We start from the raw sequence: 14,093 nt of genomic DNA, 5'->3' as shown, positions 1-14,093 counted from the left end.
AATGTGGCATCTCTACTTACCACAATCTTTTGTGATGTAGGCAAATAAAAATAATATCCAAAACTAACTTTTGGATATCCAACAAATCGACCCTTTTCTGATCTGGTTTCCAATTTATCAGTGTTCATTGATATAAGCTGGACAACCCTAAATCTTAACATGCTTAAGACTTAGTTTTCTTCCATGCTATATCTCATAGGGTGTGGAAGATACTGATTTTGATGGAATCCTATTCAGAACATGCAAGGCTGATTCTAATGCAAATCCGCAAAAGGAGATTGGCATATCAGTATAGCTCATCATACTATGTACCATATCCAATAGGGTACGATTTCTCCTTTCAGATACACCATTCAGCTATGGTGTTTCTAGAGGAGTCAGCTAGAAAATAATGCCATGCTTTTTCAAGTATTCATCAAATTCAGTACTCAAGTATTCACCTCCACGATCTGATCGAAGAGCTTTAATACTTTTTCATGTTTGATTTTCTACTTTGTATTTAAATTCTTTGAACTTTTCAAAGGATTCATATTTGTATTTCATCAAATACAAATACCCAAACCTTGATTTATCATCAGTAAAGGTAATAAAATAATGAAAACTGCCTCTAGCCATTTCTTTAAATGGACCACATACATAACTATGTATTAGCTCCAAAATATTTTCAGCTCTTAGCCCTTGTCCAACAAAGGGTGATCTGGTCATTTTGCCTTGAAGGCAGAATTCACAAGTTGGAGTAGGTTCAGAACCCAATGAGGATAGAATCCCCATTTTCTCCAGTTTTGCAATCATATCTTCTACAACATTACCTAACCTTAAGTGCCAAATGTATTTTGAACTTGAGTTGATTTTCATCATGGCATTGCATTCATTTAGATCACTTGCATTCAAATTGTGTTTATCATTATTATTCAAATAATAAAGACCATCATGCATATAACCCGAGCCAACATGTTTATTTCTAAAATAAATATTGCAAACATCATCTGTGAACTGAAATTCATAACCATCTCTAGTCAAACTAGATATCGAAATGATGTTCTTAAAAGCATCAACTACATATAAGCTATTATTCAAACACAAAACATGTACAGACATGTAAAAAAATTTAGATCCTATGGCTAAAGCTTCAACAGTTGAGCCATCACCAATCCGGAGTCTAACATCTTGAGAACGCAAGTTGCTACTGTTTACTAGTTCCTGCATATCATAAGAAATGTGAGAACTGGCACCAGTATCTATAACCCAAGCTGTAGATGAACTATGAGTATCGTCAAAATCAAATAACAAGATATAGATATACCTTTCAAAGGTGTATCCTTCTTGTCCTTCAGTGAAGCAAGATACCCTGGGCAGTTCCTTTTCTAGTGCTCATCCTACTGGTAGTGGAAACACTTTCCTTTGCCTCCATCAGCTTTAGTATTCCCTTTCTGTTTAGCTATCTTCTTGGAAGGACCAGGAATTTAAGGTTTCTTTTTCTTATTACCCTTTTTCTTGTTGGACTTTCCAGCAGAAGAAGATGCAATCAAAGCTATCTCTTTTCCTTTATTGCTCGGCATATTCTTTTTGGCAATAACTAGCATGTTGAGTAAACTAGCCAAGGTGCATTCCTGTTTAGTCATTTGGAAATTTATCACAAAATTCCCAAATGACTCAGGAAGGGACAAAAGGATCAAATCAGTCTACAGTTAGAAATTCATATTAAAGTCAAGATGTTCCAGTGCTCAATCAGCCGAATCATCTTGTGGACATGATCCCCAATATTCTATCCCTCAGACATCCACATGCGGAATAGCTATCTAGATATCTCATACCTAGCATTCCTACTATGCTCACCATACAACTCTTGTAGGTGAAGGATGATCTCACTCGCACTCTGCATGTTCTCATGCTGTTTCTGTAACTCATTACTCATAGAAGCAAGCATGTAACACTTGGCTCTCATATCATGCTTCTTCCACTTGTCCAAAGTTTCATGTTCCTCTTGAGTGGCCTCTAGAGGTAAGGGACTAGGAACATTTGAGTCTAGAAGATATTCTATATGTTCAAGATTCAGGACAAGTTTCAAATTTCTTAGCCAATCAGAGAGATTAGGTCCTGTCAACCTATTGCGATCAACTATGATTACAAGGATATTGGATGGTGGTGGTTGTGGTATGCTCATTATTATCAAAAAATTAACTACAAAAAATAACTAGATTAATTAGTAAATGTATCATGTATTTAACCAAAATGATTATGGTTTTTTAATCAAATTGGTCCTTCCACTAACTTAACAAATCCTACACTTCCAAAATAGAAAACGGAAATCCTAGTGAGTGATTGAATTCTTATAGTCTTATTGATCATTCTCAGGCACATCCATTATTGGAATTATGATAAACTGTAAGTGAGCAACTCCTTGCCCATCACATCTCATGTGAGGTTCAATCCTTTACCTAGCCCTTAATGCTCAAAATCTCAGGCACATCCATTATTGACTTATCTTGCATTAGTTAAGTTGATCCCATTGAGCTAGTAAACATGCAAATAATTTTAATGTAATCAGGCACATCCATTATTCGCCACCAAACCATTTACATATTTACAACATCTCATGCTTAACAATTATTTTTAAGAAAGTCTCTTAAATTAATTGCATCATATGCAAGTATTTAAAATTTCTTAAAATAATTACCTCAATGGAGGGCCCATGTTATAATTACTTTAATTATACCATTTCCAACTTAATTATTTGTTTGGAAGATTTTGTGGTTATCCTAATTACTATTATGGTCTCACTTTGCACATTATCCAATTAGCATGCATATATCATATACTTGCATACATTCCCATACATCTCATGTATTCATGGATAAACAATAAATATGCTATGATCATGGACTTTCTAAGGGATTTAATTCTGGGTCACTAAGAATTGACTCAGGGCATTCCTACGTGCATTTCATTTATTTATATTACAAGAGTTGCTGAAAGAGTACATAATCAACACTTGATCTTGAATTTCTCCCACTGGTCCCACCAATGCTCTTGACCTCCTTGATCTTCTTACAATCTAATTGCATAGTAATCCTTGGCATACCAAGGGGAATTTACAAAAACCAAATAAATGAAATTACAACTCAAAAATATTACAACCTTTATTAATACATGCCACTAAAATTAAATTAATTAATTTACAATCCAAAGAAACATAAAAGAAATAAATCCAATCACATTGGTCTTTTTTTTTGTCCATGATCATCCATCATGCATATCACTATTTAACAATTAAATAAAACATACATACTTAAATTAAATTGAATATCTCATATTCAACTTAAAAATCCAGATTAGAATCTCATTCAAATAAATTTAAAAATTCATATTTGAATCACAATCAAACAAATTTAAAAATTCAGATTTGAATCACATTCAAATAAATTTAAAAATTCAGATTTGAATCACATTCAAACAATTTTAAAAATTCAGATTTAAATCAAAATTTAATTGTGTTATTAAAAGTCCTAATTAAACACTTTAATTAGTCATGGGCCTAATTATGGGCCTTGAAACCAAGCCCACATTCAAGCAAACCTCGCACACCATGAGGTGCCATTAATGCCGCCACCTATGGTGGCTCCACCATGTGTGCTGCCACATATTTTTTTGCAACCAACAATGTATTAATCATCTTATGATCAAATCACACAATTAAATCATATAATAAAAAATCTAAATGACAATTATAGTGGCTCTGATACCAATTGAAGGAGCGGAAGCATGTAAAATATTAGTTTAGATCATTGAAATTCAAAATTTTTCTTCTAGGGTCTCATGCATCATACAAGATTTATTATTTACCTATTTGACTTCAATGTTCAATAGCATATTAAAACACTTTTAATATGTTTTTGGATCTATATTTTCCATTTAAGATTTTAGAATTAACAGATTAATTCATTAGAACCCTAAATTAAATCAAGAACATGTACACTAACCTTTTGATGCACTGTAGTTGTGTTTGGTACCTTTGGGATGCACCTAGGACACCAGATGTTGTCCCTCTAGCTTGTCTACACCAAGATTACCAATGGCAAATTTTAAACAGCTTTTAAACAGCTTCTCAAGCCTTTCCAATCAATTAGAAATTGAGGTTTTGCCTTTTAGAGAGGTTGCAGATGTATATTGGACACTAGAAACAATTTTTAGCATTTTTTAATTCAAGAGAATGTTGGCAATTCTCTTTGAATTGATGAGAGATGAAGAAGAAGAGAGGAAGAGGGATGAGAGGTGGCGGCACCTTTTGATAAAAAATCAGTCGTTCTTCCATCCTTTGCAGGAAGTGTCCTTGCAGGTTTTCGCTTCTTAAATGCGCCAGTTGCCTGATGATTATTTGCCCTCCTGTAAATTTCAAAGTAAAGTATATGAAGTTACCTGTGTTTAGATTCTCATCTTATAAGAAAGCTTTCAACAAATTAATAGCGCATAAACTAAGATAGATGAGATATGCATAAATTTATTCATGGCGTAAGAAGATAATCATTAAAAGAAAAAATGTAAAATTTTATGGCTAAGAGTATAGAAATAAGTCTCACAAACGTCCTCAGTTAACTTTGAAGTCCCTCAACTGCCATCGTTTCAAGTAACCTTCTGAAAAGCATGTTGTGTATTTTACTGTCCCTCGATCTTGGAATCCTCCTTGTTTCTTTGTCGCCTTCGACTAAAAGTGCCCTTTCGGGTTTTCACTCCCAGCTTTTTTTTTCTTTTTCATTTTTTTTTTTTCGAGCGTCCTTTCAAATTTTCACCCCTTGCTCATTTTGCAGAAAGCGCCCTTTCGGGTTTTCGCCTCCTTTCTCTCATTTTGCTAGGAGCGCCCTTTCAGGTTTTCACTGCTACCCCTTTTTTTTATGCATAATATCTTTTTATAGCATTCACATTCACCGGCCTCGGCAATTCTTCCCCATCCATGTGAGTTAAGATGAGTGCACCACCAGAAAATGCTTTTTTTAACCACATAAGGCCCTTCATAAGATGACGATCACTTGCCTCGATAATCACTTTGATTCTAGAAGATCTTCTTTAAAACTAGATCTCCTGATTGGAATTCGTGTGGGCATACGTTCTTATTGAATATTTTGGCCATCGTTCTTTGGTACAACTGCCTATGGCATACTACCGTCAGTCTTTTCTCATCTATTAAATTTAGCTGATCTAACATTGATTGAACCCATTCCATCTCATCTAGTTCTGCCTCTTTTAAAACCCTTAAAGAAGGAATTTCTACTTTAATTGGTAAAATAGCTTCCATCCCGTAGACTAGCGAATATAAAGTTGCCCCGGTTGATGTTCGTACCATAGTTTGATAGGCATGAAGCGCAAAGGGAAGAATATCATGCCAATCTTTATAAGTGACTGTCATTTTTCTGATTATCCACTTGAGATTTTTATTGGTAGCTTCTATAGCTCTGTTCATCTGGGGTCGATATGGCGATGAATTGAATGTCGTATCTTATATTGATCACACAACTTCTAAATCTTCAGACCATTCAGATTCTTGGCATTATTAGTGACAATCTCCCCAGGAAGACCATATCGATAGATAATATTATTCTTGAAGAATTTCAGAAAGGTGTTCTGAGTGATGTGTGCATATGAAGTAGCTTCAACCTATTTAGTGAAGTAGTCGAGGGCTACTAAAATGAATCTGTGCCCATTGGATGATTTTGGGTTAATCGGACGGATTACATCAATACCCCACATTGCAAAAGTCTATGGTGAGATGAGATTGTAGAGCTGATGAGGCGGGACATTTATCTGATTAGCATAAATTTGGCATTTGTGACACCTTCGGAAGTACTCAATGCAATCCTTTTCCAAAGTGGTCTAGAAGTAACCCCGCCTTAAGATCTGCTTGGCCATCATATACCCATTGCTATGAGTAGCGCAGTTCCCCTCATGGGTTTCCAATAGAATTCTCCTTGCTTCTTTGGCATTTATACAACTTAACAACTCATCGTTGGAGCTTATCTTGTACAAGATTTCTCCACTGGGAAAGTATCTCATTGCTAATCTTCTGATCATTCTCTTTTCATTTCTGCTTACCCCAGGAGGATATTCCCTATTTTTGAAGTAAACCTGGACATCATGATACCAAGGTTTGCTATTTGTTTCTTCTTCAATCATAAAGCAGTATGCTGGCTCACTTCTTGTTTTGATTTGCAATAAGTGCGTTATTTGCCCTTCCTCTATTTGAGTCATTACTGTTTGAATAGTTAAAGCGTCAGCAAATTGGTTCTTGTCTCAGCTCAGGTGAGTGAAAGAAATCTCTTCAAATTCCTTGATTAGTTCAAGGACATATTTTTGATACGGGATCAGTTTTGGGTCTTTAGTTTTCCATTCCCCTTTGACTTGGTAAATGATCATAGCTGAATCCCCATACACCTCTAATTTCTTTATCTTCATTTCAATGGCAGCCTGTAAGCCACTCATGCAGGCTTCATACTCTGCTATGTTATTTATGCAGCTGAACCTTAGCTTAACAGCTATTGGGAAATGTCTCCCATCTGGCGTAACAAGCACTGCTCCAATCCCATTACCGGCTAAATTGACTGCTCTATCAAAATATATTTCCCATACATCATTTTGACCCTCAGCATCATCGCCCACTGCGTTAATATATTCGTCTGGGAATTCAAAATCTAGGGCTTCATAATCATTGATTGGGTTTTCAGCTAGGAGGTCAGCTATCACACTCCCTTTTACTGCTTTTCTTGTCATATAGACTATGTCATACTGAGAAAGTATGACCTGCCATTTTGCTAATCTCCCAGGTATGAAAGGGCTTGCAAATACATGCTTACTTGGATCCATCCTCGAGATAAGCCATGTTTTATGATTCAATATGTAATGTTTGAGTCGATTCGTTGTCCAAGCCAACGCACAACAGGTTTTTTCCAGGAAAGACTATCTTGACTCACAGTCGTTGAATTTCTTGCTCAAATAGTAAATGGCCCTTTCTTTCCTCCCAGTGTCATCATGCTATCCTATAACGCAACCCATCAAGCTTTGCTGAACTGCCATATACAGAATTAATGGCCTACCCATCACTGTAGGAACCAATATTGGAGGATTTGACAAGTACTACTTAATCGTTTCAAAAGCTTCTTTACAAGCTTGGTCCCACTTAGTGGTATTATTCTTCTTAAGTAGCTTGAAAATGGGTTCAGCCTTGGCAGTGAGATTAGAGATGAATCTTGAAATATAGTTCAACTTTCCCAGGAAACTACACACATCCCTTTCCATTTTTGGGGAAGGCATCTCTTGGATGGCTCGAATTTTGTCTGGATCCACCTCTATTCCTTTCTTACTCACTATAAATCCCAACAACTTTCCTGATCTTTCCCCAAACACACATTTAGCCGGGTTTAGCTTCAGCTGATACTTTCTGAGCCTTTCAAACACTTTTCTTAATACCAGTACATGGCTTTTGGTCCCCCTGGATTTAATGATCATATCATCCACATAAACTTCTACTTCTTTATGCATCATGTCATGAAATAATGTGACCATGGCATGTTGGTAAGTAGCCCCTGCATTCTTTAGCCCAAAGGGCATCACCCAGTAGCAAAAGACTCCCCACTGGGTGATAAAGGCAACCTTTTCTTTATCGTCATTATCCATCAAGATCTGGTTATACCCTGAGGCCCCGTCAATACATGAGCACCTCTCCAATCCTGCAGCATTATCTACCAGAACATCTAAATGTGGAAAAGGGAAATCATCTTGAGATCCCTGTAGTCAACACATGCCCTTATCCTGCCATCTTTCTTTATTACGGGTACAACATTAGCTACCCACTCTGGGTATTTTACCACTTCTAGGAATCCAGCATCGTATTGGTTTTTAACTTCATCCCTGACCTTGAGCAATGTGTCAGGGTTCATTCTCCTCAATTTTTGTTTAACTAGGACTGTTCCAGGGATCAAAGGTATCTTATGTGTGACTATCTGAGGATCTAGCCCTGGCATGTCATCATAGCCCCAAGTGAATACATCGATGAATTCCTTTAGCAATTGAATCATGTCTTCTAATTCTTCATTATTCACGATTCTAAGTTCCCTTTTATTTTCCTCTGTCCCCAAATTTAAGGTACTCATTTCATCTCTACAGGATACTATAGTGGGTTCATCTACTTCTCTCGACTCTCTCATAGGCTCTTCTTCAAGATCACTTGTATCGATTGCAATTATGGGACTCTCAAAGTTAACATAAGGGATTTTAGAGTTGATTGGATTATTATGGCTAGGTTGGTCAATGGTCTCAAAATAAAGCATAGGGATATCCTCGGCTTCCCAATTGTTAAGCTCTTGCTCCTCAGTGGTTGGTGAGATCAGTATTTCATACATGGAATACAGATGCAGGACACTGATAAATGACTTCGAGGGAGATTCTCCATCCTCTTCTTCTAAGTTCTCAATGATTGTTCTGGTAAAAACATCTGAGATTTTTAGGATGCTTTTCCTCATTTTGTGAGGTCTGTCGAATCTCTGATCCCTGAGTAGGTTTCTCATCCGGAACCTTCTATCAGTCAAAGCATCTTCATCATATCCCAATCCTGAGCAACCATTTCTCTGTGCAGCTGACACGAGTTTGACAATTTCTTACAGGGTGGCACCTAATCCCTTGCCCTTTTCATAGCCATTTTTCAGCATCACTTTTGCAACCATGGCTGCAACTCCCCCGTCTCCCAGAGCAGTTCCTTGTAACTCTAATGCTTGAAATGAGCTTTCTAAGGATCATTCAGTTGTTTCCACATAAGGAACTAACTGCGGCTTAGTGACTAGCATAGCTTCTTCTCCTCTCACCATGAAAATTTTGCCATTCATGACATATTTGATCCTCTGGTGCAGAGTTGAAGGCACCGCATTTGCTGAATGAATCCAGGGCATTCCCAATAGCATAGCGTATGCTGGTTCAATATCCATTACCTGGAATGTTACATTGAAAGTACATGCCCCAATTTGAAGTGGCAAGTTAATGTCTCTTAACACGTCTCTATTTGTACCATCAAATGCCCTTACAATCATGGAACTTTGGCGTACTCCAGATGGGTCTACCGGGAGCCTTCCTAGAGTTGCGTTGGGTAAGACATTGAGTGCTGAGCCATTATCAATCAAAACTTTAGCAACCAAACATCTTTTACACTTAACTGTCACATGCAGAGCTTTGGTGTGCTTCAAGCCAGCCGAGTCTATTTTATTTTCAGAGAAAGTGATGAAATTGGATGCCTGAATTTGTCCAACTATCTTTTCAAATTGCCCCGGTGTGATGTCAGTGGTTATAAAGGCCTGGTCCTGAACCTTCTGTAAGGGATGGCGATGCACTTCCAAGCTCAATATTAATGACAGCAAGGAGATTCGAGCAGGTGTCTTCTTTAATTGTTCAATCACATCATACTCACTTTGCTTCATGATTTGCAGCAACAGTTCATCTTCTTCTTTTACTTCACTAGATTCTCCTCTCTCTACTACTTTCCCCACCTTTTCCCCATTCTTAGGTAACTCTCCTGCTTCTGCTTTCCCTTTACTTTCTTTTCCTCAGTGCCGTAACACCTCCCACTTCTAGTAATAAATTCTACTTCTTGATTTGGTGTGTTATTTGTTAGGGCAGATTCTGATGTGAATTGGAAAGCAGAGTCATTGGAGGGGCCTGTATAGGTTATTTTGAAGTAAGCATGAGGGGTGAAACATGGTTTAGGGGTGGTGATGGGTTGAGTGGAGGTATGGTTGAGGGTAAGAATAGAAGTACTGCTAGATGTACTCTGTGTATAAACTTAAAAATTATAATTCCAAGGCACAGCATGGGTATTGGTAACTGGTAGCTGTGGTGGGGTACGTATGACTATCAAGGGTGGTACTGGCGGTGTTGATGTGGTGGGAACAGAAAAAATCATTTTTGGAGCAGATCTTGAGATGTCTTCGCCATAGATGGCGGTGTTTACTTCTTTTTCTTCTTTTGACTTTAATTGACACCTCAAGATTTTTAATGATATCATCCTCTGGATTTCCTCCTTAAATTCATCACAATTTTACAACTCGTGATTAGCTGCTCCATGATGATAAAGGCATCCCGAGCCTGATCGATCATTTTTTAGAGTCAAGCTCATATGGATTTATGTACCCTTCCAGCACTGCCATTGTGAGAATCTCATTGAAGAACGGGCACTACAAGAAAATGAATTTTTAGCGACCACTTTTTTGCGAAGGGCGCTAAAATTGGTCATAATAGAATGGTATTAGGGAGCATAATTTTTTCCTGTCACATAATTTGGATAAATTTATGTACATTTGCGAAGGGTGTAACAACCCGTCACTATTTAACATAAAATACCGTCCCTAATAATTGAAAAAAAACCTGGGTATTATTAGCGCTTATTTTCCCCTTAATTTTATATATAAAAAAAACTAAAAAAAAAATAAAAAAGAAAACCCAACTCACTTTTGATTCACTCCTAAAGAATGTCTAGCTATCAAAGACTCTCTTTTGGTTTGTCACGACTTCTCTGAAGGGTTCACTAAGTATCGAGAGCAGATACAAAATTTATCCTCCCCTATAATCGACAGTGATTCCCACAATGGCATGAAATCAGAGCCAGCGTTAATTCTTGAAGGATTTTGCTAATCTGAAATCAGTTGTTCATCCATGGGAAGATGTAAGATTTTTTCTTTTTTTTGTTTTTTTTGGTTTTAGAAGTGTTGTTCGATTTCTTATGTTATTGTTCATGAATTTGAATTGTGGTTTCAAAGTACAATGCCATAGAACTCAAATTTTGATGGGTTTCATTTTTGCCTAAATCATAAGTTATATTTAGGATGATCTAGTTTATTTGGTTTTATGATGTGTATTAGTTTGTCTTTTTCCTTGGGTCTTGAGGGATTGGGAATTTTTTCGGTGTCTCTTGTAAATTCGGGGAACTCTTCAATTATGAGGGCTTTTTTGTTTTTTTTTTTTTATTTTATTTTTTCTTGTTTGGTTTTTGTTTGCTTGATTTGTTTGCTGCATTGTCTTTTCTTTATGTATTTCTATTTGTGTTTGGTGGATGTTGTTGCCTATATTGGGAATTTGGCGTTAGTTTTTAAGCTATCCTCCTTCGCTTTTCTTTTTTCCTCTTTTTAATAAATCTTAATGCTTATAAAAAATTATATTTGATTATGTTCTGGGCCTTCTGGCCTAAAAAGAAAGTAAAAATGTGAACAATTTACATGCCTCTTATAGTTTTTGGACCTTCACTTTCATGGGTGGTGTTCTTCATGGCATGTGAGGATATCTTTTTCTTTTTAGCTTGATGGGCATTTAAATCTGTGGAGAATTTGATTATTTTTTCAGTGATATTGAACTTTTTCTTTTCGTGAACTTGTTGGATGATGGTTTGTCCTTTTCATTGTTTCAAGGTAATTGCTACTGAATCAGAATGTATAGAGACTGCTATAGGATGTGAATGTTTAGCTCCAACAAAAGCTTCTTGCATTAGCTTGTGTCAGCTAGTAGGTAAAATTGTTGATCTATTGATGATTAGAAAAGATAGTGTTCCTTTAATTAATAGTTAACGTTGTGCTATTTTGATAGGAATGTATAAAGTTTTTTTTTTTTTTTCTTTTTTTTTTTTCTAAACATGTTTTGTAGGATGGATAGCATTAAAAAAAATGCTAGATTTTTTGACAGTTAAAGATAGCATCCCTATCTTGCATGTCCACTCATCTCACTTTTAATTTTCATTATATAAATATGGTTTCTTGGAGGTCCTATTTAATCACAAAGTTCAATGAGATATTGTGGCCCATAATGAAAACATAACAGAGATGCAATTTCAAAGTTGAAGACTATCGAATAATTTAACTTTTCTGATTTATCAAACCATGAAAGAAGGAAAAGAATCAAAGATTCAAATGCCATTTGCTTTTGGCATTTCCTGGTCTATTACATTTTTATACATCAAAAGAGGATATATTTTTTTTTAAATTTTTGGCATCTTTAAATCAACCAATTAGTTGTGAAAGGAGCCAGGGTAGAGATGATTAATCTGCAGTGGAACTCTTTTGCTTATGAAACTCGAGTCTCTTGCTAATTAGTGTTTTAATGTGCAAGGCAAATTCTTTTTGTCTTATTGCAATTATTTCAAGTATTATCACAATAGTAGCCACCAACATATTTGCTTTATCCTTTTTGGCACTTTTAAACTCTCCAATTAGTTGACTTGTTTATCTTAAAAAGAGCTTATATATAGAGGTGATTAAAACTGCAGTGGATCTCTTTGCCTTTTGAAACTTTAAGTCTTACTCCTAACTAGCATTTAACATGCAAAAGCAATTCTTTTGGTTATCTTGAAATCATTTATTGTTGTCACTACCTGTATTCTGTTATCAGTCTCATGTCAAGCATGATTTAAGAGAGACTCTATTTTATTATTACACTTTAAGCACAGCATTTAAAAATTTGAAAAATAATTTGTTGTTTGAATTCTAGAAACTACCAATTTTCTAACTACATGTCATAAGTTGAACACATAAGAAATTAGCAACCCCACCTCTTTCCTTCCCATGTTTATATTTATTTCAATAAGTGCACTATAAAATGATTATAGAATTTTCATTTTTTTTAATATGTATTAAAATTTGAGTTGGTGTTATATTTGGTTGAAGCTACTTTGGGAAGGGTAGTAACCTATATTCAGAGATTAGATGTGAAATTGGTTACCATGATCTAATTTCTTAATGTGGATTATTTTATTGGTCTAAGAATATGCTCAATTATGCATAATGTTTAGATACAAGTTAAGAACCACTTTGCAAGATTTGGATTTGTGGTCTTGCACCAGTTGGTTTGTGTTTAATATTCACCTTTTACTACTAATAAAGCTAGATAATAAAAGTTATGGACTCGGAATCACAAAATCAGACTCATAAACACACAATTATAATGAATAAATATCATAAAAGCAGCAAAGTTGTGAATCTTTATTATTTTGAGCTGCTTTAGTTTTAATGCTGTCTATTTGACCAATTGTGAATCTAATGAAATTCTGTTTCCTGCATTATTTTATTTTATTTTATTTTTTTTGCATATATATATATTTTTTTTAAATTGTTGGATATATTTAGATATGACAACGAGTAAGATACTCATGAAAATCATCCACCCGAATCAAAACCCGATTTCAATACTCAAATCTGTCCCAAAACTAATTAAAATTTATTTTCAACTACCCAATCTTGTCCTAAAACCTGATTATTATTATCCGAAAAATACTTGAACCCATTCAATTTTATATATTGTAATTAATAATCTACATAAAAAATATTTTTTTATTAATAATTTATATTTTAACAGTTTAATAATTTCATAAAATATTTAAATTATATTTTATTCAAAATAAAATATTTATAAATTTATAAATATCATTATAAATATCAATATATTTTTTATTTAATTAATTATTTATATAAATGGTTTTGGTTATAGATACCCAACATACAAAATTCGAAGCCAAGCTAAACCCGTCGCGTTATTATTCCTTAGGCCCGAATGGCCCAAAATCGATTATATGTTACCCAAACTCATCTCATTGGGATTTGATCAGGTCAACTATCCACAAATATTTGCCTAAACTCATTGCCATCCCTTGCTATATCATAATAACATCTATGCATGTTTGTCTACTATGTTCCCCCCTTTTAATTGATAGCTAATCTGATGATGTTCATCCTACTCTCTGATACCATGCATTATTTATATGATTTGATTGCTTTTGGATATTTTTATTGAATTTTTTTTATAAGTGAATGAGGGTATTGGGACTGTGAATTTGATCTTAAAGTTGCTTCCTTGTTTTCTTTCTTTCTTTTTTAATTGTTGTTCAAAAAATGAAATTGAGAAAGAGATTGGAAATGAGGGCTTTGATAATAAATATATCTTTTAATTAGTTGAATACTTAGTTGTGCAATTAATACACATCCTAAGAATAAGCTTATAAAGAAACAAAAGGTTTCTTTGTACCCATAAAAGATTTGTGTTTGTTTTTGTTCTAAGTATAAAAGATATGGGTTTCTTTTACG

At 35.0% G+C, this 14,093-nt stretch overlaps 1 protein-coding gene across 1 annotated transcript; it reads right to left on the bottom strand.

Annotated features, from left to right (window-relative positions):
- Positions 1-5,865: 5,865 nt before the first annotated feature.
- Positions 5,866-6,759, bottom strand: LOC131183190 (uncharacterized). Its single transcript, XM_058153450.1, has 2 exons — positions 6,512-6,759; positions 5,866-6,100 (listed from the first exon to the last, which is right to left on the bottom strand). Exons 1-2 carry the CDS (start codon positions 6,757-6,759, stop codon positions 5,866-5,868), a joined length of 483 nt encoding a protein of 160 aa, XP_058009433.1.
- Positions 6,760-14,093: the final 7,334 nt, after the last annotated feature.

Source organism: Hevea brasiliensis, chromosome 1, assembly GCF_030052815.1.
Source record: "Hevea brasiliensis isolate MT/VB/25A 57/8 chromosome 1, ASM3005281v1, whole genome shotgun sequence".
Taxonomy (NCBI): domain Eukaryota; kingdom Viridiplantae; phylum Streptophyta; class Magnoliopsida; order Malpighiales; family Euphorbiaceae; genus Hevea; species Hevea brasiliensis.
Note: the sequence above shows the minus strand (reverse complement) of the source record. Positions and strands in the feature narration are given on the sequence as shown.